Source organism: Manis javanica, chromosome 15, assembly GCF_040802235.1.
Source record: "Manis javanica isolate MJ-LG chromosome 15, MJ_LKY, whole genome shotgun sequence".
NCBI classification, from domain to species: Eukaryota; Metazoa; Chordata; class Mammalia; order Pholidota; family Manidae; genus Manis; species Manis javanica.
Genome location: NC_133170.1, coordinates 31,947,349 through 31,970,964, shown reverse-complemented (window position 1 = coordinate 31,970,964; position 23,616 = coordinate 31,947,349). Strand labels below are relative to the sequence as shown.

Here is a 23,616-nt window from a genome sequence, read left to right as displayed (position 1 = left end):
TGAAAACTTTTAAGACCTACCTCTTAGCAATTTTCAGATTACAGTACAGTATTAACTATAGTCACCATGCTGTACATTACATCCCAGGACTACTTACTTTATAACTGGAAGTCTTCGGTTTGAACCCTTCACCCATTTTGCCATCCCACACCCTCCCTTTGGGAACCATGAATTTGTTCCCTGTATCTATGAATTCAGTTTTTTAGACTCCACATGTAAGTGAGATCGTAGGATATTTGTTCTCTGATTTATTTCACTTAGTACACTGTCCCCAAGGACCATCCATGCTATGGCAAATGGCAAGATTTCATTCTTTTTTATGGCTGAGTAATGTTCCATTGTGTAGCTGCCCCATACCTTCTTCATCCATTCATCCACTGGTGGACACTCATCCTGCATCCATGTCTTGAGTTTTGTAAATATGTGGCAATAAGCCCACAGGTATGTGTGTCTCTGCAAGTTAGTGTTTTTGTTTCCTTCAGATACATACCCAGAAATGTATTGCTGGACCATGTGGTGGTTCCTTTTTTAATTTCTTGAGGAATTTCCATACTGTTTTCCTTAGTGGCTTCACCAATTTACAACCCCACTAATAGGGCATGGGGATTCCCTCTTCTCCACAGCCTCACCCACGCTTGTTATCCCTTGTCTTTATGATACTAGCCATTCTAACAGGTGTGAGGTGATATTGCGGTTTTGATCTGCATTTCCCTGATGATTAGTGATGTTGTATGTCTGCTTTGGAAAAATGTCTTATTTAGATTCTCTGCACATTTATAAGTAGTAGTGTTTTGGTTTTGCTATTAAGTTGTAGGAGTTCTTTATATGTATTGGATATTAACCCCTGATCAGATGGATGATTTTCAAATATTTTCTCCCATTTGGTAGTCGCCTTTTCATTTTCTTGATGGTCCTTTGCTCTGCAGAAGCTTTTAGCTAGATGTAGTTCCACCTGTTGGTTTTTGCTGCCTGGGCCTGTCTTGGCAGACAATTTACATGTGTATGAAGTGCCCCTTTATCTGAAGGTGCTGCGTACACACGACTGAACTGAGGCCCTGCACAGTGTGAGTGTGTAAGCAAGTGTGTGCTTACTGGATCACAGCCACTAAGCCCCTGAGGTTGGCACTTGCCTTCTTCCCAAGGATTAACTGTCTTGCATTTGCCCAGAACATCACATTCTGGCATCTACCTTCCAACGTGATCCCTTTCATAAGTCATTTGCATTATTGTAGATAGATAAGAAATCTAGACGTAGAAGGCCTAAGTCATGCAGGTGAGTTAGTATCAGGGCAGGAACTAGAAATCAGGCCTGACCCCTTGGTGGGGTGGCTATTCCAGGGCACCAAAGCATGGAGGCCATGCAAAGGTTCCCAGAAACCATGGGCCCTCCTGCCCTGCAGCTGAGTTCTCCCCCTCAGCCCTTCCTTCCATACCTTGTTTTTGCCTCTGAACAACAGGGGGCACCCCTGGGCCAGCACCCCTTAAAGTGTCCTGGGAGTTAAGATTTGCCCAACAGTCTTTGCATAGGAAGAGAATTTTTATGTAAATTGTAACAGAGGATATTTTCAAGTGCCAGACTCGGATTCTGCTTGACAGGCAGCATCTAATTTACTAAAGGGAGTGAGGCAGCCACGTTGCCCACATAATGCCAGTCTCATGTTCTTCCTGACAACATCACCAGCCGCAGGCAAGACACCGAGATCCATTAGGCCAGGTGGGATGATCCTGTTCCCATGTTCCCAGCCGACCCTGAAGCTCATGGTGCCTATGTGGTCCACATCTGGCCAGTGGTCAGAACTGGCAGAGGCGGTGAGTGAGATTCTGGGGAAAACTGTTGCCTTCATGTTAAAAGAGAAGAGAAGGATCTGGTGTGACCCTTCACCTTTCCCCTACCTTGAACTCAAATGTGATGTTTAGAATGGCAGCAGCCATCTTGTGACAAGGAGATGACAAGAGGATGGACGCGGTGTGAGAAGTGGGGAGCACAGAGAGCAGGAGCGCTGGGCCCCCGGGGGCACCGCCAAGCGCTGAGCGAGACCAGTGCCTGCGGGCTCTGGACTTCTGGCTCCGTGCTCACAGCGCCTTAGCTGTTAGTTGGGTTCCCTGTTTCTTGCCGCTGAGTATGTGCCTGCATTTCACAGACAGGTACAGTCAACCCTGTCTGGGAAATTAAAAGGCTAATTTCCCATGAACTTGTCTTCACACCAAGGAAAGCACAGTGACCCCATTCTCTGTTCTGTCCGTGTCCCTGCTCTGGCCGCGGCCGCTGGACAGCCCCTCGTGAGAATAGCTGGGACCCACCGGGGCTGAGCTCCCTGCAGATACAGGCCCTGAGGCAGGGCAGGGGGGCGAGGGCATTGGCGGAGGACTCCAGTGCCCTGAGCTGGTCCACAGTGAGGAACCCGAGGCCCGGAGATGGGGTGCTTTGCTCAGAGTCATGTTCAGTTATGGGCAGACCTGACACCCAGTGCCAGGCTGCCCTCCCCAGGCGGGTGCTCTCCACACCCCCGCAGTTTCTGGTGCCCCCTCCCTGTGTGGCAGCTCTGAAACCACTTGGTCAAGACTAGGACCAGGTTTGAGATCAGAGCGTGTGTGTTCCTCGCCAGTGTCCCCCAGTGAGGCTGCTGTCCACATGGATACTGTCAAATTGCCACACTGCCCCCATTTCCTGGTGTGTAGGTATGCGGGGTCCTGGGTCCCTCCAGACAGTGTCTGAACGGAGAACACATGCTGATTAAAGGGAGTCACTGGCTTGTGGTGAGCGCCTCCCCGCCAGCACCTCCGGTCTCCTCGCCGAGCCTGGCCTGGAAGTGTGAGCGTCCCTTAAGGTGTCCCTGCACTCTGCCAGGGGCTGCGGGCCGGAGGGAGGTGCAGGAGCTGTGGGATTGCACCAGCTCTTTACCCCAACGTCCTTCCCCAGCTCCTCAGTGGCTTCAGGGCCCTCTTAGTTTCTTCCTGCCTCCATCTCCCCAGCGCTTTCATCCCCCCCGACCCTCCACAAACCCACATACACACACACACTTCCTCCAACAAGTTACTTTCTAGGTATTTATAGACCCAGTGGGTGCCCGAGTGGCCCTCTCCGGGCAGCCAGCTGCTGCCTTGCCAGCCTCTAATTAGCAGGGTGCCCTCTGTGCCAGGCCTCAATGCGCCTCAGCCTGTCCAGGCAGAAGGGACAAGCATGTGGCTGCGCCAGCAGATTCAGGCTGTTGCATGTCTGCCACCTGCATCTGAGCCGGGTTTCTTGGGGGTGAGTGGGGGGGAAGGGCTTGGAGGACGCACATGAGAGTCAGGCCATAGCATTTTGCTCAATGGCCTTTTTTCTCCCTTCTCCTCCCTTGTTACAACTAAAATAGGCCAAGCCATGATTAAAGGCATTAGGACCCTGAGCATTTATTCTCCCTTTCAAAGCTCTAGAATCCAGCCATAACTAGGATTTTTAGCAAAGGAAGTTCTAAAAATGGGAAGCACCTTCTAGGTCCAAACCCCTGGCAGAGGCCCAGGCAGCTGAGATACCTCTCCTTTTTTCCCCACTTAAAAAATAATATGACACAAAAACCCCACAAAACTTGCCATCTTAACTGCTTCTAAGTGCACGGTTGGTTATGTTAAACACATTCACGTTATGGTGCCACCAATCACCAGAACTCTTCATCTTGCAAACAGAACCTCTGTCCCTATTAAACACTAACTCCCCATCCCCATCTTCCAGCCCCTGGCACCTCCCATTCTCCTTTTTGTCCTTACAGATATGACTGCTCTAGGAACCTCATGTAAGTGGAATCATGCATGAATAGAACAAAGCCTGACCCATCCTGCTGATAGGAAAGAGCACCTCCGGCCCGAGGAGGATTCCTACAATAAATCTCATTCCTGCCCTCTGCACACCCTGTTGGTTCCATATCTGGGTAGAGCCCTGATGAATCTAGGTAGACAGTCATGCAGAGGCGGCCACCCGGAGAGGGGTAGCAGTGCTGGGTTGAGAGACGTGGCCAGCAGTCCCTTGCCCTCTGGCTGCCATTGGGCTCAGCCGACAGGGAGCCCCAGCAGGAGCCTGGACTCAGCGGAGGTGGCACCTGCAGATGACATGCAGAGGGCATGGGGCAGGATGCCGACAGTAGAGCCCGGGGCTGGGGGAGCAAAAAGAAGGCATAGCCACCACCCGGGGAGAGAACGATGGTGGTCTGGGCCAAGGTGGCAGCTGTGGGCCAAGGAGCAACCGGTGGCTTTGTAGGGCGGAGCTGTCGGGATTTGCTGAAGGCCTGGCTGGAGGCCCTCAACTTGGATGAGGCCCACTCACAAGGGAGGCGAGGGTTCACAGTGGCTCCAAGGCTTTTGGTCTGAGCAGCTGGAAGGACAGGATTGCTGGGGCATGAAACACCTTCCTTCTGCTTCTGCAAAAGTGTCTTTTGAAGAAAGGATTCAGTTCTGAAGAAAATGTTATGAAATGCCTGATAAAATATTTTATATTTTGTCAACAGAATATACCTATCTTGCCTCATTTGATCTTTACTGTCCCCTGAGGCAGGTAGGGGAGGTATTCCCTGGCCAGTGGATACAGCTGCACTCGTGTTTGTGGGGCAAATGAAGGAAAACCTAGGTGGAACGGTGAGAAATGCACCTCCTTTGTAGAGCTGGCCCTGGAGCCCTGCTCCTTCCCAGTGGCCAGCCCTTCCACTGCGCAGGCGGGGGAGAGCCCCAAGGGGGCACGCTGCAGTCTGGGAGCTAGGGGACTGAATGCATGTGACAAGTCACAAGAGACTGAAGCAAGGGATGTATGGGAGGAGGAGGGCAGAGGGGGCCCCAGGGTGGGGGCCCAAGGGAAGGGAGGGCAGGCAGGATGCACACACCTCTCACCAAGTCTCACCCTGCAGGGAGCCCTCCCTCTGCCTGGTGCTCCTGAGCTGTGGGCCTGGACTCCACACTGGTCTGTGAGCAAAGCAGCTTAGCTTAGATACTTGACTTTTACTTTCCTGTTCCTTTCTCTTCCTATCCCCTGCCCTCCTTTCTGCTGCACTCATAAACCCCTACTTTCCGGTAGATGTGTGCAGCTGCAGCCGGTGAAAGTTAAGTTCGCTGTTAAGTTCGCTGTTAAAGGAACTACCACAGTCTCTTCATACTCTCGGTGTCCTCTGACTTTGCCCCGGCTTCACTCCCTGCGGCTCCTTTCTCTCCCCGCTTACTGCCTATCCTGCTGACATCACCATCCTCCCCTGCCCCGATCCTACTCCCCTCATTGGGGGGGTTAAAATGTGTCTAGAGATTTTTTACACTCCTCCCATTGAGCAAGAGAAGGTCTGCGTCTCTCCCTGTGAACCTGGGCCAAACTGAGCTAGCCAACAGAGCACAACTGAGGCGATGCTCCATGACCTCCGAGGCAGACCACGGAGGGCAATACAGCAGTCACTGTGCCCCTCAGGATCGCCACCCCAGAGCCTGGCCACCATGCTGTGAGGAAGCGCAAGTCGCCCAGGGACAGGAGGTCCCAGCAGCCCTGGGGGAGGAAAGCTGGGTCTCCCAGACCTCAGCTCTGCCAAGTTCCCAGCCAGAGCCAGCACAGCTTGCCAGCCGTGGGTATAAACCATCCTGGCAGTGGCCCCCACCCCCAGCAAGCTGCCCCTGCTAAGGCTGCATGGGATGCGGATGAGCCTTCCCTGCAGGCCCTGCCCCAAATACACATTCTTGAAGTAAATAAAATACTGCTTTTTTAAAAGCCACTAAGTAAAACTTAGTATGCAGTAATAGATAACTGGTATTATCACTATTTTCCCAAAAGTGTGTACAGCATAACATGCCTATGGTTTCCTGCTTTTGTTCCTTCTGATTCTTGCGTCCTGTCTGCTCCTTGTAACTCTCCCTTGAATAGTTTCCAACTCCGACTGATGAACTCCTATTCATCCTTTAAAGCCAAATTCAAATGTCCCTTTCACTGTGAAGACTTCCTTAAAACTTCCCCTCCTCTTTACCCACTGTGAGGAAGGAATCTTTCCCTAGGCTATGCTGCCCAATCCTTCCCTTGTGTGTCAGCCCACGTAGCCTGCTCTGGCCGAGCGTCAGTTTGAGGTTAGCCTCCCTGGGTGGACTCTGAATGTGTATCTCCAGTGTCAGGTCCAGTCTCATTCCAGCAGTCACGTCCAGTCTCATTCCAGCTCTGCGTAGCACATCTCCAGCACCTCGTGGGGGCGCTGACGCCAAGCAGGCACCCCAGGCAAGCAGCTAGGCTGGATTAAATCAAATGGGTTTGAGATGAAAGACTGGCCAAAAAGAGACCTTAAAAATAAAGCCACAGCATAAGTTCCCTCCTAACTGGGTTGAATGATATGTCAGCCTGGCCTACAGCTAAGGGATGAGCCCCTGAAGGTACTGAGGTTCAAAGATGTATCTTCAGGACTGAGAATTCTTAGGTCTGTGCTCCGCTCCCATGCTTCATTGTATTCCTCCTAAGAAATCCCTTCTCTGGTCATTCAGCTCTGAAGTCCTCTGCCCTCCCCGCCCCCTCCCTTACTCCCACCACAACCCCTTGTATTTCACAATGTGTGCAGTAAGAGGGGCCACAGACCTAATAAGCAAAATGGGCAGAGTCAACAATACCCACAAAGCAACATACAGGCATCCCTCGTTTTATCGTGCCTTGCGGACACTGTGTATTTCACAAACTGAACTTTTGTGGCAACCCTGCTGTGAGCAAGCCTATCAGCATCATTTTCCAGGAGTGTTTGCCACGTCGTGTCTCTGTGTCCCATTTAGGTAACTCCAGCAATATTGTTACAGTGACCCGTGATCGGCAACTACAACTCACTGAAAGCTCAGATGATGGTGAACAGTTTTAAGCAATGAAATTAATATATGTACTTTTTTTGACATAATGCTGGGGGATACATAGTGGGCTGCTGTATAGGTAATTGCAACTTTATAAGCACTGAGAAACCAAAAAATTCACTTGACTCACTTCATTGAGATATTTGCTTTATTGCAGTGGCCTGGAACCCAGCCACACACTATCTACAGTATCTTCAAGTATGCCTGCAGCTTAAAATTATTTAAAAGGTATTTTACTCCGAACAGCTGGTTAGGGCACCCTTGTAGGGTGCATCCCTTATGGGTCTTTAAAAAGACATAATATTACTTTACCCACCATTGCAATATCAGCATTTTTCTTTATTAAGTGCTTTGAAGGTTTCCTGAGCAAATCTCAGGGGCTAGGTGGGGCCCAAGGCACCAGCGGATCTGGACTGAGGGACGTGAGCATGGGGATTGCTTTCTAAGCAGCTCCTGGGCTTAACTCTTTCGAGTCAGTCAGCACCTGTGAGGAGCAGCTGCCAGAATGGGAGAGAAGGCCCAGGTCGTCCAGGGTTGGAAGCTTGCAATCGAAAAATAAGATTACAAATACAAAAATAGACATAAAAGTGAATATTTATTTAGAATGAAAATCATTCCGATTTTTGAATTTTAAGAAGTTGATGAATACCACAAAAATCACAAAACCTAGAAAAATTACACGGGCCCTTGCAATACTTTTTCTAAACTTGGTATTATTTGTAATCCTGTAGAGTATACAAAACTCATCTGCAATGAGGCATTCATAGGAGCAATTCAAATGCATTTAAAAATCTCTGCCACATTGTATTGAGCCACATAGTTGTGTAACCAGATTAGTCTGATACAACATTGACTTACTGATGAATATGTGTAGGAGTTTTGTCTCTAGAACGCTTGCTTCTGCAGGCATGTCTCCGTGCTGGTGGCCATTTTGCTGGAACTGACAGATTTTGTCAGGACAAGGGGCATCGGGTACACTAAGAAACACTCTAGCAGGTGGGGGGTGTAACCCACGGCTTCCCACTCCCAGTGCTTTGTGTGCAGTACTGTCACCACTTTATACCCACAAACACAAGAATTTTGATCAGATGCTGTTTGGGTAATTCCCGTCAGAAGAAAAGACGATATAAGATGTGTTTATATACAGTTAATTTTAACTATTTTCCTAACGAGAGAGAACTGTTTGGGCCAGACCTTGGTGAGAGCCAAGTCCCGTGCTGGCAATTCTTTGGAAGAATCTCCTGCAGTCTAGCTTCTGGCTCAGTGTATTTAAAACCCACTTTCCCTCCCCTCCCACATACCTCCAGTGGTGGGCGCTGCAGGCCATCCACTCGGCAATGAACTGCTCAGGCTGCACCTGTGAGTCCTGGGCTCTAAGTGGGGAGTGTTCCTGGAAGCCATTTCTACACAGGGTGGCTGCAGACACAAGCAGTGAGCTACAGAAGTGTAGCCCCCAAGCCCAAATTAAACACTTCCCCAATTCAACTTCCTCTTAGTTGGATCCCCAGAATGTCCACAGCTACTCAAACATCACCCAACAAAGGGAAAATCAAATGAAGAAGCTGGATTGGAAAGAGGCAGAGGTCAACCGGTTGTGGTTGACCTATTTTACTTTTACATATATTACAGAAGTGTTTGGCTGTAGGAACAGGTTGCTAGCCAGCCCCAACCCCCTACCCCCAGGAAAGGGAGGCCCATGCTTGTGGGGAGGGTGTGTGGCTGGAAGCCTCATGGGCACCTCAGACTATGCATTCCCAGCCTGGAACCAGGGGCAGGTGAGACCATCCATGTGGGCCACAGGATGTTATTTGTGGCCTGAGGACATGTGCCAGAGCTGGAGTCCCAACTCTGTCCCCAAGCATTCCTGGCCCACAAGTGCCCCTGAAAACGGGGATGATGAAGCCACCTCCCACGATCACGCTCAGGTTTAAAGAGGATTTGCGACATCTCCTGGTAAGTCGAGCACAAGGCAAATGCCAGCTGTTCTCCTAGGGGCAGTGTCACAGCAATCTCCCTCTTTGGGTCCAGAAGGGACGGATCTACCTTTTTAAAACAGAAGGTCATGTTATGACCCCTACTGGAATGAGCCAAGCCCTGTCCTTGGAAATCAGGGTAATCTGCTGAGGCCACTCCTGTCACCTCCTCCCTGCTGTCAGGTGGGCAGGGGATTAGAGGAGAGGGCACCGGATTAACGAGCTCACTTTGTTCCAACCTCCCCGCCCAGCCAGCAGGAGCCTGGGGCCAGGGAGGGCGGCCCCTCTGTTGGCTTTTCTCTGTGGGGCATGGAGGAGCCTCTGCCCTCTCCAGCTCTGCAGCCAGGACCGTACTGAACGCTGGAGAGCCCCAGGCCCTCCAGGACCTGGAAGGCAGAAGGCTTGGTGGCATCCTAAGGAGCTGGGGGTTAGACAGCAGAGGCTGCTCTTTCCCGTGCTGGACCAGCCCAGGTGCGATGCCCAGAGTCCCCAGGTCCCAGCCAGACCCCAGCTCCCCGCCACTGCAGGATGCCCTGCCACCAGTGGCCCGGGGCCTTGGCCTCCCTGCCAAAGACGTGCTCACCCTGTGCCTGCTTCTGTTCAGCGCCTCCCTGCCCCCCACGCAGGGGCAGACCAAGATTCCTCTGGAAACGTAAGCATTGAGTTCAGCTCCCACCCCATGAAACCCTTTGCCCTTTTCTCCCTTCCTTCCCTCTGGCAGACCTCAACCCCCTGCCTGCCCACCTCTGACTTCCTTGGGGCCCCTCCAAGGGGCTTCCACTGCCTACCTGCCCTTTCTGGCTATGAACACCTTTGCTTCAGCCTCCTCTCTTCCCAAAAGCACTCCCACCTGGGCAGTCCCACCTGCGGCTCCCCAGACACCTGATGGCTTAAGCAGAGCTGATGGTCAGGGCCCTCCCTCATCAGGAGGCAAGCAGTGCCTGGAGCACCTGCTGTGCAGATGCTCCTTCCAGAACAATCCCTGTGACCAGGCGACTGGGAGCGGGGCCTGTGTCGGCTCAGAACGTCACCTTGGCTCCCCAAGGAGTGACTGGGAGACATGGGCAAAGCAATCTGAACCAACAAAACAGCTTGTGCAGCCAGCAACTTGGTAAAAATCAGACTTTGTGGTCTCAGCCTTCCCTCCCGTGCCTCCCTGCCTCTTTCCAGGCCCCAATTCTACAGCTCGTCATTAAGACTGGGAAAGCATCTGATAACAGTCATTTACACTGTAGTGTAAATTGTGATTACTGTGCGACGTTTCGGGGGTGTCTGTTCTTTAGTCCTTAGCTCGCGTGGTCCTATTAAAGAAATTTCCAGTACATTAAGGGAATAGAGCACTCTAGTCTAAAGGGGGCTGCTTGCTCAGTGCATATCCAAGCTCAGCATGATGGTTAGGCCACCAGAGTCAACTGTCAGCCTCATGTCTTAACAGAAGTGAGGACAGGGATCTTGGACAACACACCATGTTTGTGTTTAGCTTTGTTGAGTGGGGGACTTGAGCAGCACTGTTGCCGTCTGGTTGTATTACCTCTGCTTTCTACATGCCCAGCTTGATGTTCAGTGCCTACAAGTAGTGTCTTTGCTCCACACAGCAGTTCAGTGAGGTGGGGAACAGTAACCTATTCTGCATTTGAGGAAGCAAGCCTGGAGTTGGGTCTCCCCAAGTTCATGTAGTGAGTAAATGAAGTGTTGGAATCTGATCTCGAGTCAGCCTGGCCTGCACTTCCCTGTTACATGAAGCTGTCTAGTAGGGCCAGGCCATAAGACTATCTGTTGCTGAAGGAGATGCTGAGCATAATTTTCACCCCCAGAACACACAGCAGCTAATAGTAGGAGAACTCCAGGAACAGGCTGAGTGCCAAGCAAACATGGCTGGGATCCAGGTCTTGGTAGAAGGGAGCCGCACTGTGGACCAGCTCCACACAAACTTGGAGAGAGCTGGCTGCAGTGGGGGGCCCCCGTGCTGCACCACCCGCTGACCCCGCACCCTTCTCTCCCACTGAATGCCTCTTGAAACTGCCCACTTGCAGCCCACCTCCTCTTGGTGTCCAGCCACTCAGCCCTCAGCCCCCACACATGCCCAGGCTTCCGCCTGCCCCTGAGACTGTTGGTATTCCCCAGGGCTCGCCACAGGTCTTACGCTAGACACTCCCCTTGAGAGACCATCTACCCTCAAAATTTCACCTCCCACCCATGTACTAATGGCTCTTAGCCCTGCCTCTACCCATTGGCTTCACATACCATTGCCTATGCATGGCTCTTCCTGAATATCATGTGAGGTTTTGAATTCAGGTTTGTGACTTCCAACAAACAACATGATTGGTACTTTCTGGAATTGTGCAGTGTGCAACCTGCCCATTGGCACAAGGTAGCCCTGTGTCAGGAACCTCACATTCTATGCAACCCTGCTTACATTCATTACCTTCCACCCTCCCTGACTTCTTCTTTATAATCTTAATTTTTTTAAGTAGTAACACCATCCCCTCAACCATCTGAGCTGGAAACATGGAAGTCATTTTTGACTCCTCCAAGCTCTTCTATACCCAGAATTCTCTTTCAATTTGCTTTTTTGGCCTAACCTCTCCCAAACTTCTAACACAGAAGTCAGATGCCTCCTCTCCCAGGAAGCCGTCTAGCACACCACTGCCCATCCCGAGCTCTGTCAATGCCCCTTCAAACATGTAAAATGCTTTCTGTGTATGAAGAGGTGTCCCTCCAACTGAGGGTTTCACAACAGCCAGACTATGGTATGGCTCCAGTGCTGTGTACAGCGCCTGGCACGTAGCAGGGCCTCAGTGATCATGGGCTGACTGAATGAATGATGGTTTCCACACAGTTGCACAGACAGACACCTTTTGCCCCATCTGGAGAGGCTTGAGGCTTGGACACGGGCCTGTATGCTGAGCTTCAGGCCCCCACCACCTCCAGATGTCGGGACACCTGCCCTTCTGGGTTCCTCAGCTGGGCCGCCTGCCCACCAAGGGAGCAGTGGCCTCCTCAGGCCCTCCCTGCCTGGCATGCCCTCACCTCTGCCGAAACCACTCAAGGCCTTTTCCTCTGTCCCCTCTCCTCATGCTGCCTCTGAGGCTTTAGCAGAGGATCCAGGCTATGCTGACTTTGAGCAGGACATCCTTTAGGGAACAGCTGCTTGAGAAGCTGCCACTAGGCGTAGTGGTTCCTTTTTCCATGTTTGGGGTCCAGCTGCTCTGGCCTGGGCCTGGCCACTGCCTCTTCCCCTCCTCCCTCCTCCCCTTTCTCCACCCACAAACCAGAATCCTTGGGGGCTTGGGGACAGGAGCTGAGAACCCAGAACCAAAGCCTGACTCTGGGCTCGCCAGCCCCGGGCCCGGCCCTCAGCTGCCACTGAGCTCCCGGTGGGGCCTCTGAGTGTCCTGCCCTGGTCAGAAAGGACAGTAGCTCCTTGTGTGTGTTTTTCTGGGTATATGTCAGTGTGTATGCATTTGCATGTGTACATGTGTGATGTGTGACCATGCATATGTATGCACAGCTCTGTGTATTATGTGTGTCTGTGTGCTTGTGTGTAATTGTGCATCTGTGCACAGACATTTGCTTTCTATTTGCATGAGTGTGTGTGCATATCTGTGAGCATCTATGCACGTGTCTCTGGATCTGTATGTGTGCACATGAGTACACATGTTCTTTCATCACTGGCAGAGTGAAGCTATGGGCAGACATCTTCGGCGGGGACTTGTATAGCACGGTGACCAAATACTCGGGCTCTCTTTTGCTGCAGAAGGTCAGTCCCCTGCTTCCAGGAGCTCCCAACGGGGTCAGAGGGTAGTTAGCTGCGACTCCCTCCTGGTTGAGAAGAGTGCCTGATGCCCATGCTACCAGGAGTCTTGGAGATCAACTAATCCAACCTCCTCATTTTTCAGATGGGAAACTAAGGCCCAGGGAAGGGACTGATTTGCCCAAGTCACAGAGCATGTCACTGGGGAGTCAGTACCACAGGGTGGCCACAAGAATGGTGTCTGCTCAGATCCCTGGGGAAGCCAATGCCAGGCAGAATTAGCTGGGCAAGAGATTTGTGGGGCAGGGGTAGGAGTGACTGTGGAGAACAAAGTAGAGAGGGGACAGGAGTGAACAGGCTGGGCTGCAGCCTGAACCCAAGACCCTGTGACCCAGAAGGGAGAGGAAGGGGAGGCCCGAGTGAAGCCCAGACGCCCCTGGGAGAGGCCAGCAGGAGGGCTGTGGGTGGGAGCAGGTGCAGCTTCGGGCCTCTGCATGGGGAGACCTCTCCAGGCCTCCGGTGCTCAGGAGTCCCAGCCTCACAGGGCCTGGAAGGCTCCCGCAGGGGCCTGAGGCCTGATCCATGCCCGGGTGCCTGGGCAAGGGGCACATAGGTTGATGTGCTGGCCCCACATGCTCTCATTTATCGATGGCTTTATGAGCAGACTGACACTTAGCTTGTCCATAAACCTCATTTCCTTCTAATATCTACACCTCCCAGACCAGTGTTAATAGCAACTTACCATTCTTTATTATTATGTTAGCTTTATAGTCACGATTTAATTCTCACCACAACCTCATGAGGGGAGCACCCTCTTCACCAATTTTTAAATGTTGCTAAAAGCAAATCCTAGGCTTTTGCACCTGCACAGCCACCCTGCAGCCCCCTCATCACGGGAGGAGCCAGGGTGAGCCACCCCCTCCTGAGCCCCACAGGCTGCAGGGCTGGCAGCTCAGACCCACCTCCACTCACGCCGCAGGAGCTCCTATACTGTGAAGCACCATTTCACATGTGCCTCCAACCACAGGTGAGGAGAGCAGAGCAATGATTATGAGCTGTTTGGGGTAAAAGCCTTCTAGAAGTCTATGTATTCTAGAGGAATCTCTAAAGCCATGCACATGTCACATCTCACCGTTCAGGAAACTGAGTAACTGGCCTAAGGTCACATGGCAATAGGTTGTGAGCTGGGTCATTAGCCTTCATGAACACAAGGTGAGAGATTGTCTCCCTCAGGCCCAAAGAGTAACTTGAACCCAGATCTCTTCACTCTCCTGGGCCCCCTAGCAGTTTCTCAGGCTGTGTGGACACCTGCCGCTGCTGGCAGAGCCCATGCAGTGAGAACTGCAGTTCATACAGACGTGAGCAGGGCACACTGATGCCACAGGGCATGGGGAGAATGAAGGGATGTGTCACAGTCCACCAGAGCAGCCCAGAGAAGCAGCATGACACACACAGGTCATGGAGTCTGGGAGACCTGCTCCCTCCCGTGTATCCCGCTCACTGGCTGTGTGACCTTGGTCCCGGGCAATGGTCTCTCTGAGCCTCAATGTACTCCCTCCTAAGGATATCGACTGAAAATGGGTCCACAGCGCTCAAATAGAGATAAGCGGCACCTAGAACGTTATTGGGGAGGGGAGGGCTGTTCTCAGCTTTGGTCAAGCAAATGAGACCGTGGGCAGGACGGCACCTGCTGGGGAGACACAGGCCGCACGAGCCCGGACGGGGCAGCAGGTGCCATCTCTCCCTTCCCCGAAACAGGAGTACAAGGACGTGGAGCCCAGGCTGGGGATCAAGGAGGTGAACGGCTTGGTGCTGGTGAGGAAGTTCTCAGAGGACATGGAGACAATGCTACGCAGGAAAGTGGAGGCAATCCAGGTGCTCCAGGTCCCGTGGTCTTTGTGGGTCCACCCCAGTCCCGGGGGAGGAAATCCTCGCGAAGGAGGAAATTATGGGAGGCAGAGCAGAGAGGAGAGGACTAGGATTTGAGCTTGCCCAATAGAGTGTTAAGAGGGCCTCTGCATCAGGACCTGATATTCAGGGCTGTATGCCTCAGCGAGGAGTGAGGGTCAGGGGTCACCTGCTGAGTGAATCGATGGAGGGGCTGCGGTGAGGATGGTGGGCAGACCGGCAGGAGCGGGAGCAGCACAGCTGGCTGCAGAGGGTGCAGAGCAGAGCTCTCTCGCCCCGAGCCACTCCCCAGCCCTCCGGCTCCTCTCCCGCGCTCTGCCCTCCCATGGCGGGGACCCAGCCTCCCCGGTGCCCAAAGGCTGTGAGGGCTGCGCAGCAGAGGTCCTCACCGTGACAGGCCTCGAGCTCAGGCAGTTCTGTTGCTGGGCACCCGCCAGCCCAGCTGGGCCTAGCAGAAACAGAATGTCATGTCCCTGGCCTGAAGTGTCTGCCCTGGACACCTGTGGCGACCTGGCTGGTTAGAGACAGTTCCTGCCTACACTAGTCAGAAGTCCGGCCCTGGGAGACCAGTGTCATCCCCAAAACGACTCCCTCTGGGGTCCAGGAGAACAGGGAAGCGGGGATGGGACCGGGATGGTGACTGTGCGGGAGAGGCTGAGGTCAGCACTGGGACAGTTGGGGAAGCTGGCAACTTGCAACCAGCCCATGTGGCCTGTCTGCCCACCAAAACCCCCCCTCTGGGAGGATCCACTGTCAGAGCCTCTGGGTCCTTTCTGCCCACACGTTCTGATCTGTAGCCTCTTTTCTCCAGACTCAAGGGCAAGGGGTGTTAGCATCAGGAACCAGTGAGCAGGTACCTATGTCTAGAAAGCCCTCCTGGTCCCCAGCAGAAGGACCCTGACCTCACAGGCAGCCCGCACCACCTGCCTCCTTCCATCTGCAGTGCTGTTTAAACTCATCTCTTGGTGGAGCACAGCCAGAGGGATTCAGGGTGCACCACTGCCCACATGCTGGTCCCTGCACACTAGAGCATAGGCAGTCGAGGTCACCCTGCAGGCCCAGCCTCGGGGCTCCTGCGGCTCCTCCCTGTGTCATTCGCACCGCTTCAACGGGAGATCCCAACCAAATGAGCGCCTGCCTGTGGAACTTCTCCAGCACCATCCCTCCTCCCTGCTGGGGGTTCTGCGGGGGGCACAGCCGAGGGCCCTTCTATGCGAGTACCCATGGGGAAAGTTCCTGCAAAGCAGCACTAAAATGATTTTTGTTCTGTGGAATCTCTGTATCACATCCTAGGAACCAGGGACTGAGAGCAGGGTAGGTAAGGACTAGTCTACCCAATTCACAGTCGCATGAATAGAGACCCAGAGAGTCTTGGTGGCTCACCCCGGACAAAGCCAGAATAGGAGCTCAGGTCTTCTTTCTTTCCTCCAGATGTATTGAGTTGTAACTGATAATCAAAAATTGTATATATTTAAGGTGTGCAAACTGAGGACCCAATAGAAATGCACATTGGGAAATATTCACCGAACCAAGCCAATCAGCACGTCCATTGCCCCACAACTTACCCTTTCATGTATGTAAGGATGGTGATAACACCCAAGGTCTACCTCTTTGCAAGTTTCAAGTACACAAGACAATATTGTTGACTGAGTCACATTGATGTATGTCAGTTCCCCACAATTTATTCATCCTGCATACCTGAAATTTTGTGCCCCTTGGCCAACATCTTCCCATTTAGCCATTCCCCCAGCCCCTGGGAACCACCATCCCACTCTCTCTTTCTATGAGTTTGACAAGTACAGATTCCACATACAAATGAGATTATGCAATATTTGTCTTTTTTCATCTTGCTTATTTCACTTAGCATAATGTCTTCCAGATTCATCCATGCTGTTGCAAATGGAAGGATTTCTGTGTTTTTAAAGGCTGAATATTATTCTATCATACACACACACACACATAGTGGTATAGCTCACATTTTCTTTATCCATTCAGCTGTTGACCAGCAGTTGTTTCCATATCTTGATTATTGTGAATAATACTTCAATGAACATGGGCATGCAGATATCTTTTTGAGATCCTGACTTCATTTTTTTGGATATATACCCAGAAGTGGGATTGCTGTGTTAGTTCTATTTTTAATTTTTCAGAGAATCTCCATATTGTCTTCCATATGGTGGCACCAACTTAACATTCCCAACAATAGTGCATGAGGGTTCCTTTTTCTCCACATCCTCACCAACACTTGCAATCTTTTTTTATTAGAGTTCCCATATGCTCCCTGACCCCCCAGGCCATTCTAACAGGTGTGAGGTGATAACTCATTGTAGTTTCAATTTGTATTTCCCTGGTGATTTGTGAAGTTGAGCACCTTTTCATACATCTATTCGTCATTTATGTCTTCTTTGGAGAAATGTCTATTCAGGTACTTTAAACATATTTTGAATCAGATTATTTTTTCCATTTGAGTTATAGGGGTTCCTTGTATATTTTAGATATTAGCCTCTTGTCAGATACATGTTTTGCAAGTATTTTCTCCCATTCTGTAAGTTGCCATTTTACTCTATTGATTAATCACTTGGCTGTGCAGAAGCCTTTTGATTTGATGCAATCCTGTTTCTATTTTTGCTTTTGTTGCCTGTGCTTTTGGTGTCATATCCCCCTCCCAAAAAGGACCAGTGTTAAGAAGCTTTTCCCTATCTTTTCTTCTAGTAATTTTATGGTGTCAGGTCTTACATTTAAGTCTTTAATCCATTTTTTGTTTTTGTATGTGGTGTGAGATAAAAAGGGCCAATTTAATTCTTGTGTATGTGGATATCCAGTTTTCCCAACACCATTTATTGAAGAGCCTTTTTTTCACCAGACACCCTCAAAGATTTGTTGATCATAGATGAATGGATTTATTTTTTGGGCTTTCTAGTCTGTTGTCTATACGTCTGTTTTTATGCCAGTACCAGCTGTTGACTGTAGGTTTATAATATATTTTGAAATCAGCAAATGTGATGCCTCCAGTTTTGTTCTTTTTGCCCAAGATTGCTTTGGCTATTCAAGGTCTTTTGTGGTTCCAAATGAATGTTAGGATTATTTTTTCTATTTCTGTAAAGAATGGCAATGTCCAGGGAATTGTGAAGTAGGGATTACATTGTAAAGTACAAAGATCACTTTGGGTAGTAAGGATATTTCATCAGAATTCATTATTCCCATCTACGAACATGGGATGCCTTTCCACTATCTGCATCTTCTTTAATATCCTTACTTCCCATGATGCTCTGTGATGCTCACCTTCTTATTTTTTTAATTGTGGTAAATACACATAACATAAAAGCTAGCATTCTAATCATTTCAACAACTTTAAAGTATATAATTCAGTGGCATCAGTTTATTTTGCAATGTTGTGCAACTATCATCACTATCTAGTTTCAGAACTTAACATCACCCCCAAACCCTGTGCCCACTAAGGAATCACTGCCATTCACCCTGCCCCTGGCTCCTGGCATCCGTAATTTGCTTTCTGTCTATGGATTTTCCTGTTCTGGATATTCGCATAAATGGAATCATACAAGCTGTGACGTTTTGTTTCTGGAGTTTCTCACTTAGCATAATGTCTTCAAGGTTCCTCCATGTTTTAACATGTATCAGAACTTTGTTCTTTTTACAGCTGAATAATATTCCATTTTATGGATATTGCACATTTTGTTTATCCATTCGTTGTCTGACAGACATTTGAGTTGTTTCCACCTTTCAGGGAGTGAATACATACATATTGAATATGTATATATGTATATGTACATATATATATATACACATACACACATTTTTAGTAGACTACTTATTATAGCACTTTTAGGCTCACAGCAAAATTGCAAAGAAAGTACAGAGAGTTCCCATATGCACCCTGACCCCACAAACACACAGCCTCATGAGCTATTAACAACCCCTACCAACTGTGAAACATTTGTTACAATCAATGAGCATACATGACACTTCATTATCACTCAAAGTCCATAGTTTACTTTAGGGGTCAGTCTTGGTGTTGTACATTCTGTGGGTTTTGAAAAATGTATAAATGCCACGTATCCACCATTATAGTGTCATACAGAATAGTCTCACTGACCTAAAAAATCCTTTGTTTCCTGCCTCTGCCTCCTTCCCCACAAACCCCTGGCCACCACTGATCTTTGTACTGTCTCCACAGTTTTGCCTTTCCCATAACGTCATGCAGTTGGAATCATAGTTTATAGACTTTTCAGGTTGATAGCTTTCACTTAGTAGTATGCATTTTCCTTTGGGTTATTGTGAACAGTGCTGCTATGGAGCTCCTATATATTCTTAGGAGCAGAACTCATTGAAGACCGACTGGCCTCCTTCTGCCCATTCATTCTCCCCTTGTGCTCCTGTTCCTTAGAATCTGGTAGAGGCTGCTGAGGAAGCTGATCTGAACCATGAATTCAATGAATCTCTGGTGGTGAGTCCTTCTACTTCCAGAGCTGCTGCTGGGAGGGTATAAAGGCTAATCCTCAAACCCCCACCAAGGGCCAGGGTCCCCTGAGTACCAGAGTGGAGGGATGGGGAGAGATGGGAGGCCAGTGCTTTTTTTAATGTGCACAGGATTTGTATGAACCTACAATAATTTGATTCTGAAATGCTATTGATTCTTTTAAGAGGGATTTATGGGCCAGGTAGGAAAGATAATTACCAAGACCTGGGGCGTGGGGGGCATCGGTGTCAGGCTAGTCATCCCATAGACATTATTATGCAGCTGCAATGTTCTAGCCTCAGCACAGATAAAGTTGAGAGGCTGGGAGACTGAGTAACTCCAGTATAAGGCAATGTAACAAGCCCTTGCAAGCAGATAAACAATGTTCCAAGAATGTGGAGGGAAGGGGAGAAGAACTCAGAAGCCCCTGCGGACAGGCGGCATTAGGGCAGGGCCTTGGGCCTTGGAGGATGTGAGCGGGCAAAGGCACAAGAAAGGGTTTCTAGGCTGAGGGAAAGGAAGACACTGAAATAAGAAAGCAAGATTAAGGAAATTGTCAGGGGTCAGTCCTTTATGTCCAGGGGATTGTGAAGTAGAAAGTGACTGTGAAAAGGTAGGAATCTGGCACTTATTCAGCCATGGACGGTGCATATTGTAGGGCTTGAGAAGGGGAGGTACACAACCCTACTTGTGCTTTAGGAAGCTCATGCTGTCAGCAGCACTGGTGACATGGGGCAGGGCGAAGGGTGGCCTGAGGGGAATGCTCAAGATCTGAACCAGCTGGCACGGATGGAGGGGGAAGAGGGTCTGGGGATGGCTCCAGTGTGGCAACCCGAGTGGGCCCTCCAACGCTGCATGCAAGAGCCAGAGAGCCAACTTCTGGCTCCTCAGAGGCACACAGGACTCACAGGCCCTGCCTCAGACCCAGGCTGTGGGCAGTTTCCTAAAGAGAGAGGCCTCCTCTCTTAGGAACTCACCGTTCTGGGTTCTTAGGAGCCTTTCCACCCTGGAAGGATTGGTGGTGCCGGTGGGGCTGCCTCTGTCTCTGTATCTCTCCTTGAATCTTTGTCTGCCTGTGTCTGTCTTCACCTCTAGCAGTGTCCACACACCCTAAACAAAGTGGAGAGCTGAAGCAATAATCTGGACAGCTTACATAAAACAAGTAGTCAGCCATCCATTCCGGTGCTCCGGATACACTCGCCCCTGCCTCACGCCCCTCACTGCCTGCCTTCTCCACAGACGTTGCTTACACAGACGCTGTCAGTCTGGCTGGCCCTGTCTCTGAGGCCTGAACCCTCTGATGGCCGCCTTTTCTCTTTCTCTCTCACTCTGTGGGGCTCCTGTGCCCGCTCCCTTTCCCCCACCCATTCCAGTTTGACTATTACAACTCGGTCCTAATCAATGAGAAGGACAAGAATGGCAACTACGTGGAGCTGGGGGCCGCGTTTGTCCTGGAGGCCAACGCGCATTTCAGCGACCTGAGGGTGAACACCACCAGGAGCACGGTGCAGCTGCCCACCAACGTGTACAACAAAGGTACAGTGGGGGCCCACCCGGCGCCCAGCACACTCTCACCACTTGTCCGCAATCAGGGTGCAGCGGTCTGCCTCCATGTTCTCAAAAAGCTCTGCAGAGTGTAAACTGATCCTCCAATTTCCTTTACTGAAAAGGGAAAGAAAAATCATTCTACCCAAGCTTGAGCTGGGAGAAAACAGTGCTCCCAAGTCAAAGGGTGTGTGTGTGTGGTTCTCCAAGGAAGCTGGAGAGGCGAGTTGTGACCTATGTAAGCCGCGTGTCTGTCTGCGTGTGTGTTTATGTCAGTGTGTGTATGTGTATGTGTGTGTTTGGGGGGGTGTGCACATGCACTCAGCAGGTGAGGGATTGGTCCCTGTCACTTCTAACTGATTTCCCTGCCATTCCTTCTATAATCTCACCCTACAGGCCCAGATATTTTAAATGGGGTCTACATGTCTGAAGCCTTGAACCCTGTTTTTGTGGAAAACTTCCAGAGAGACCCAACATTGACCTGGCAATATTTTGGCAGCTCAGCTGGATTCTTCAGGATCTTTCCAGGTAAGGGCACTGGGAGGGATCTCTGTGATGCTTTCGGTTTCTTCTCTGGAAATAAGGCAGTGGAGGCATTGAAGAAGGACCCTGGCACTTAGACCCTCAAGGAATGAGCTTGGCCCTCCTACCAAAAGCACCTTCATCCCACACTTTGACACTCTGCACAATAGATAAGCACATTTTCAATAAAGAGCTATTGAATGAATGAATGAATGAATGAATGAAAGAAACCATCAAACACCACGAGAGCCAGTCAATAAATGCCCACATTGAACTCTTGTCCTAAGAAAAGCACTAGGGAAGATGCAATGGAGGATAAAATAATTCTTGATCTTGAAGTCACATCCTTATTGGAGAAATGGGGCATACTCACTTGAAATGTTCAACAGCATTGTAGGAAATGTCATAGGTTACTAAGTGATTAGTGGCCACCCTAACTGTGAGGAAAGTTCCCTTGTCCAGCAAGAAAATAGAAAACAAAAATGTGTACCACAAAACTTAGAGTTCTAACTTTTCTTACTTCCCATTAAGGCAGTTCACCTCCACATTTCACTCCAATCCATTTTCACATTTTAGCACAGGGTCTGGAAAGTCTTAAAGTTGCCTTGTTTTTCTGTGACAGGAAATCAGAAAGGTCCTGAGGACCGCACTGTGTCCCCAGCCTGCAAAGCCAGTCCCTCTCTAGGAGTGCAGAGGGACTTTAGAGCTCATGCGCTCTGATTGTCAGCATGTGCCTTGTTTCTCAGCCTGAACCCACACCTAGTGCGGTTCGTTTCCTGTTCTCTGGGGCCTTGATAAACAAGTTCACCCCCTAACATGAAGTGGCCTTTCAATTCTTGAAGACAACTCACTGTCCCTCAAGTGTTTTCCAGGGTGGGACTCCTGTGAATATCCCTGTCACATCAGGGCTTCCAGAGATGTCACCTGCGTGCAAAGGTCACAGTCCAGATGGGAGCCCATCAGTCCTAAAGAGGGGCTGTTTCTCACACCCACACCCACACTTGCAGATGCATTTCAGCCCTTGGGCAGAGTTATGGGGTCGCCATAATCCTTCATCATGGTGCACTATCCCCATGGAGCCATGCATGCCCACGTTTATTTATTTATTTGTTTGTTTGTTTATTTATTTTCTACTTTTTAAATATTTTGTTATCATTAATCTACAATTACATGAAGAACATTATGTTTACTAGGCTCTCCCCTACCCCAAGTCCCCCCCACAAACCCCATTACAGTCACTGTCCATCAGCGTAGTAAGATGTTGTAGAATCACTACTTGTCTTCTCTGTGTTGCACAGCCCTCCCCTTTCCCCCACCCCCACATTATACATGCTAATCATAATTACCCCCTTTCTTCTTCCCCACCCTTATCCCTCCCTACCCTCCCATTCTCCCCAGTCTCTTTCCCTTTGGTAACTGTTAGTCCATTCTTGGGTTCTGTGAGTCTGCTGCTGTTTTGTTCCTTCAGTTTTTTCTTTGTTCTTATACTCCACAGATGAGTGAAATCATTTGGTATTTGTCTTTCTCTGCTTAGCTTATTTCACAGAGCATAATACCCTCTAGCTCCGTCCATGTTGTTGCAAATTGTAGGATTTGTTTTCTTCTTATGACTGAATAATATTCCATTGTGTATATGTACCACCTCTTCTTTATCCATTCATCTACTGATGGACACTTAGGTTGCTTCCATTTCTTGGCTATTGTAAATAGTGCTGCAATAAACATAAGGGTGCATCTGTCTTTTTCAAACTGGGCTGCTGCATTCTTAGGGTAAATTCCTAGAAGTGGAATTCCTGGGTCAAATGGTATGTCTATTTTGAGGAACCTCCATACTGCTTTCCACAATCGTTGAACTAATTTACATTCCCACCAGCAGTGTAGGAGGGTTCCCTTTCTCCACAACCTTGGCAACATTTGTTGTTGTTTGTCTTTTGGATGGTAGCCATCCTTACTGGTGTGAGGTGATATCTCATTGTGGTTTTAATTTGCATTTCTCTGATAATTAACGATGTGGAGCATCTTTTCATTTGTCTGTTGGCCATCTGAATTTCTTCTTTGGAGAACTGTGTTCAGCTCCTATGCCCATTTTTTAATTGGATTATTTGCTTTTTGTTTGTTGAGGTGTGTGAGCTCTTCATATTTTTTGGATGTCAAGCCTTTATCGGATCTGTTATTTACAAATATATTCTCCCATACTGTAGGATACCTTTTTATTCTATTGATGGTGTTGTTTGCTGTACAGAAGCTTTTCAGCTTGATGTAGTCCCACTTGTTCATTTTTGCTTTTGTTTTCCTTGCCCAGGGAGATATGTTCGTGAAGAAGTTGCTCATGTTTATGTCCAAGAGATTTTTGCCTATGTTTTTTCCTAAGAGTTTTATGGTTTCATGACTTACATTCAGGTCTTTGATCCATTTCGAATTTACTTTTCTGTGTGGGGTTAGACAGTGATCCAGTTTCATTCTCTTACATGTAGCTGTCCAGTTTTGCCAGTACCATCTGTTGAAGAGGTTGTCATTTGCCAGTACCATCTGTTGAAGAGGTTGTATGTCCATGGCTCCTTTATTGTTTATTAATTGACCATATATGTTTGGGTTAATGTCTGGAGTCTCTAATCTGT

The 23,616-nt window shown here is 49.5% G+C and overlaps 1 protein-coding gene across 1 annotated transcript in view; it reads left to right on the top strand.

Annotated features, from left to right (window-relative positions):
* Nucleotides 1–23,616, top strand: part of CACNA2D4 (calcium voltage-gated channel auxiliary subunit alpha2delta 4) — a 140,779-nt gene that overhangs the window by 6,131 nt on the left and 111,032 nt on the right. Inside the window, exons 2-6 of the mRNA XM_073222757.1 lie at nt 12,471–12,552; nt 14,305–14,421; nt 18,860–18,919; nt 20,305–20,467; nt 20,873–21,004. Of these exons, the coding sequence (XP_073078858.1) occupies nt 12,471–12,552; nt 14,305–14,421; nt 18,860–18,919; nt 20,305–20,467; nt 20,873–21,004 (554 nt within the window). The remainder of the gene's footprint in view (nt 1–12,470; nt 12,553–14,304; nt 14,422–18,859; nt 18,920–20,304; nt 20,468–20,872; nt 21,005–23,616) is intronic.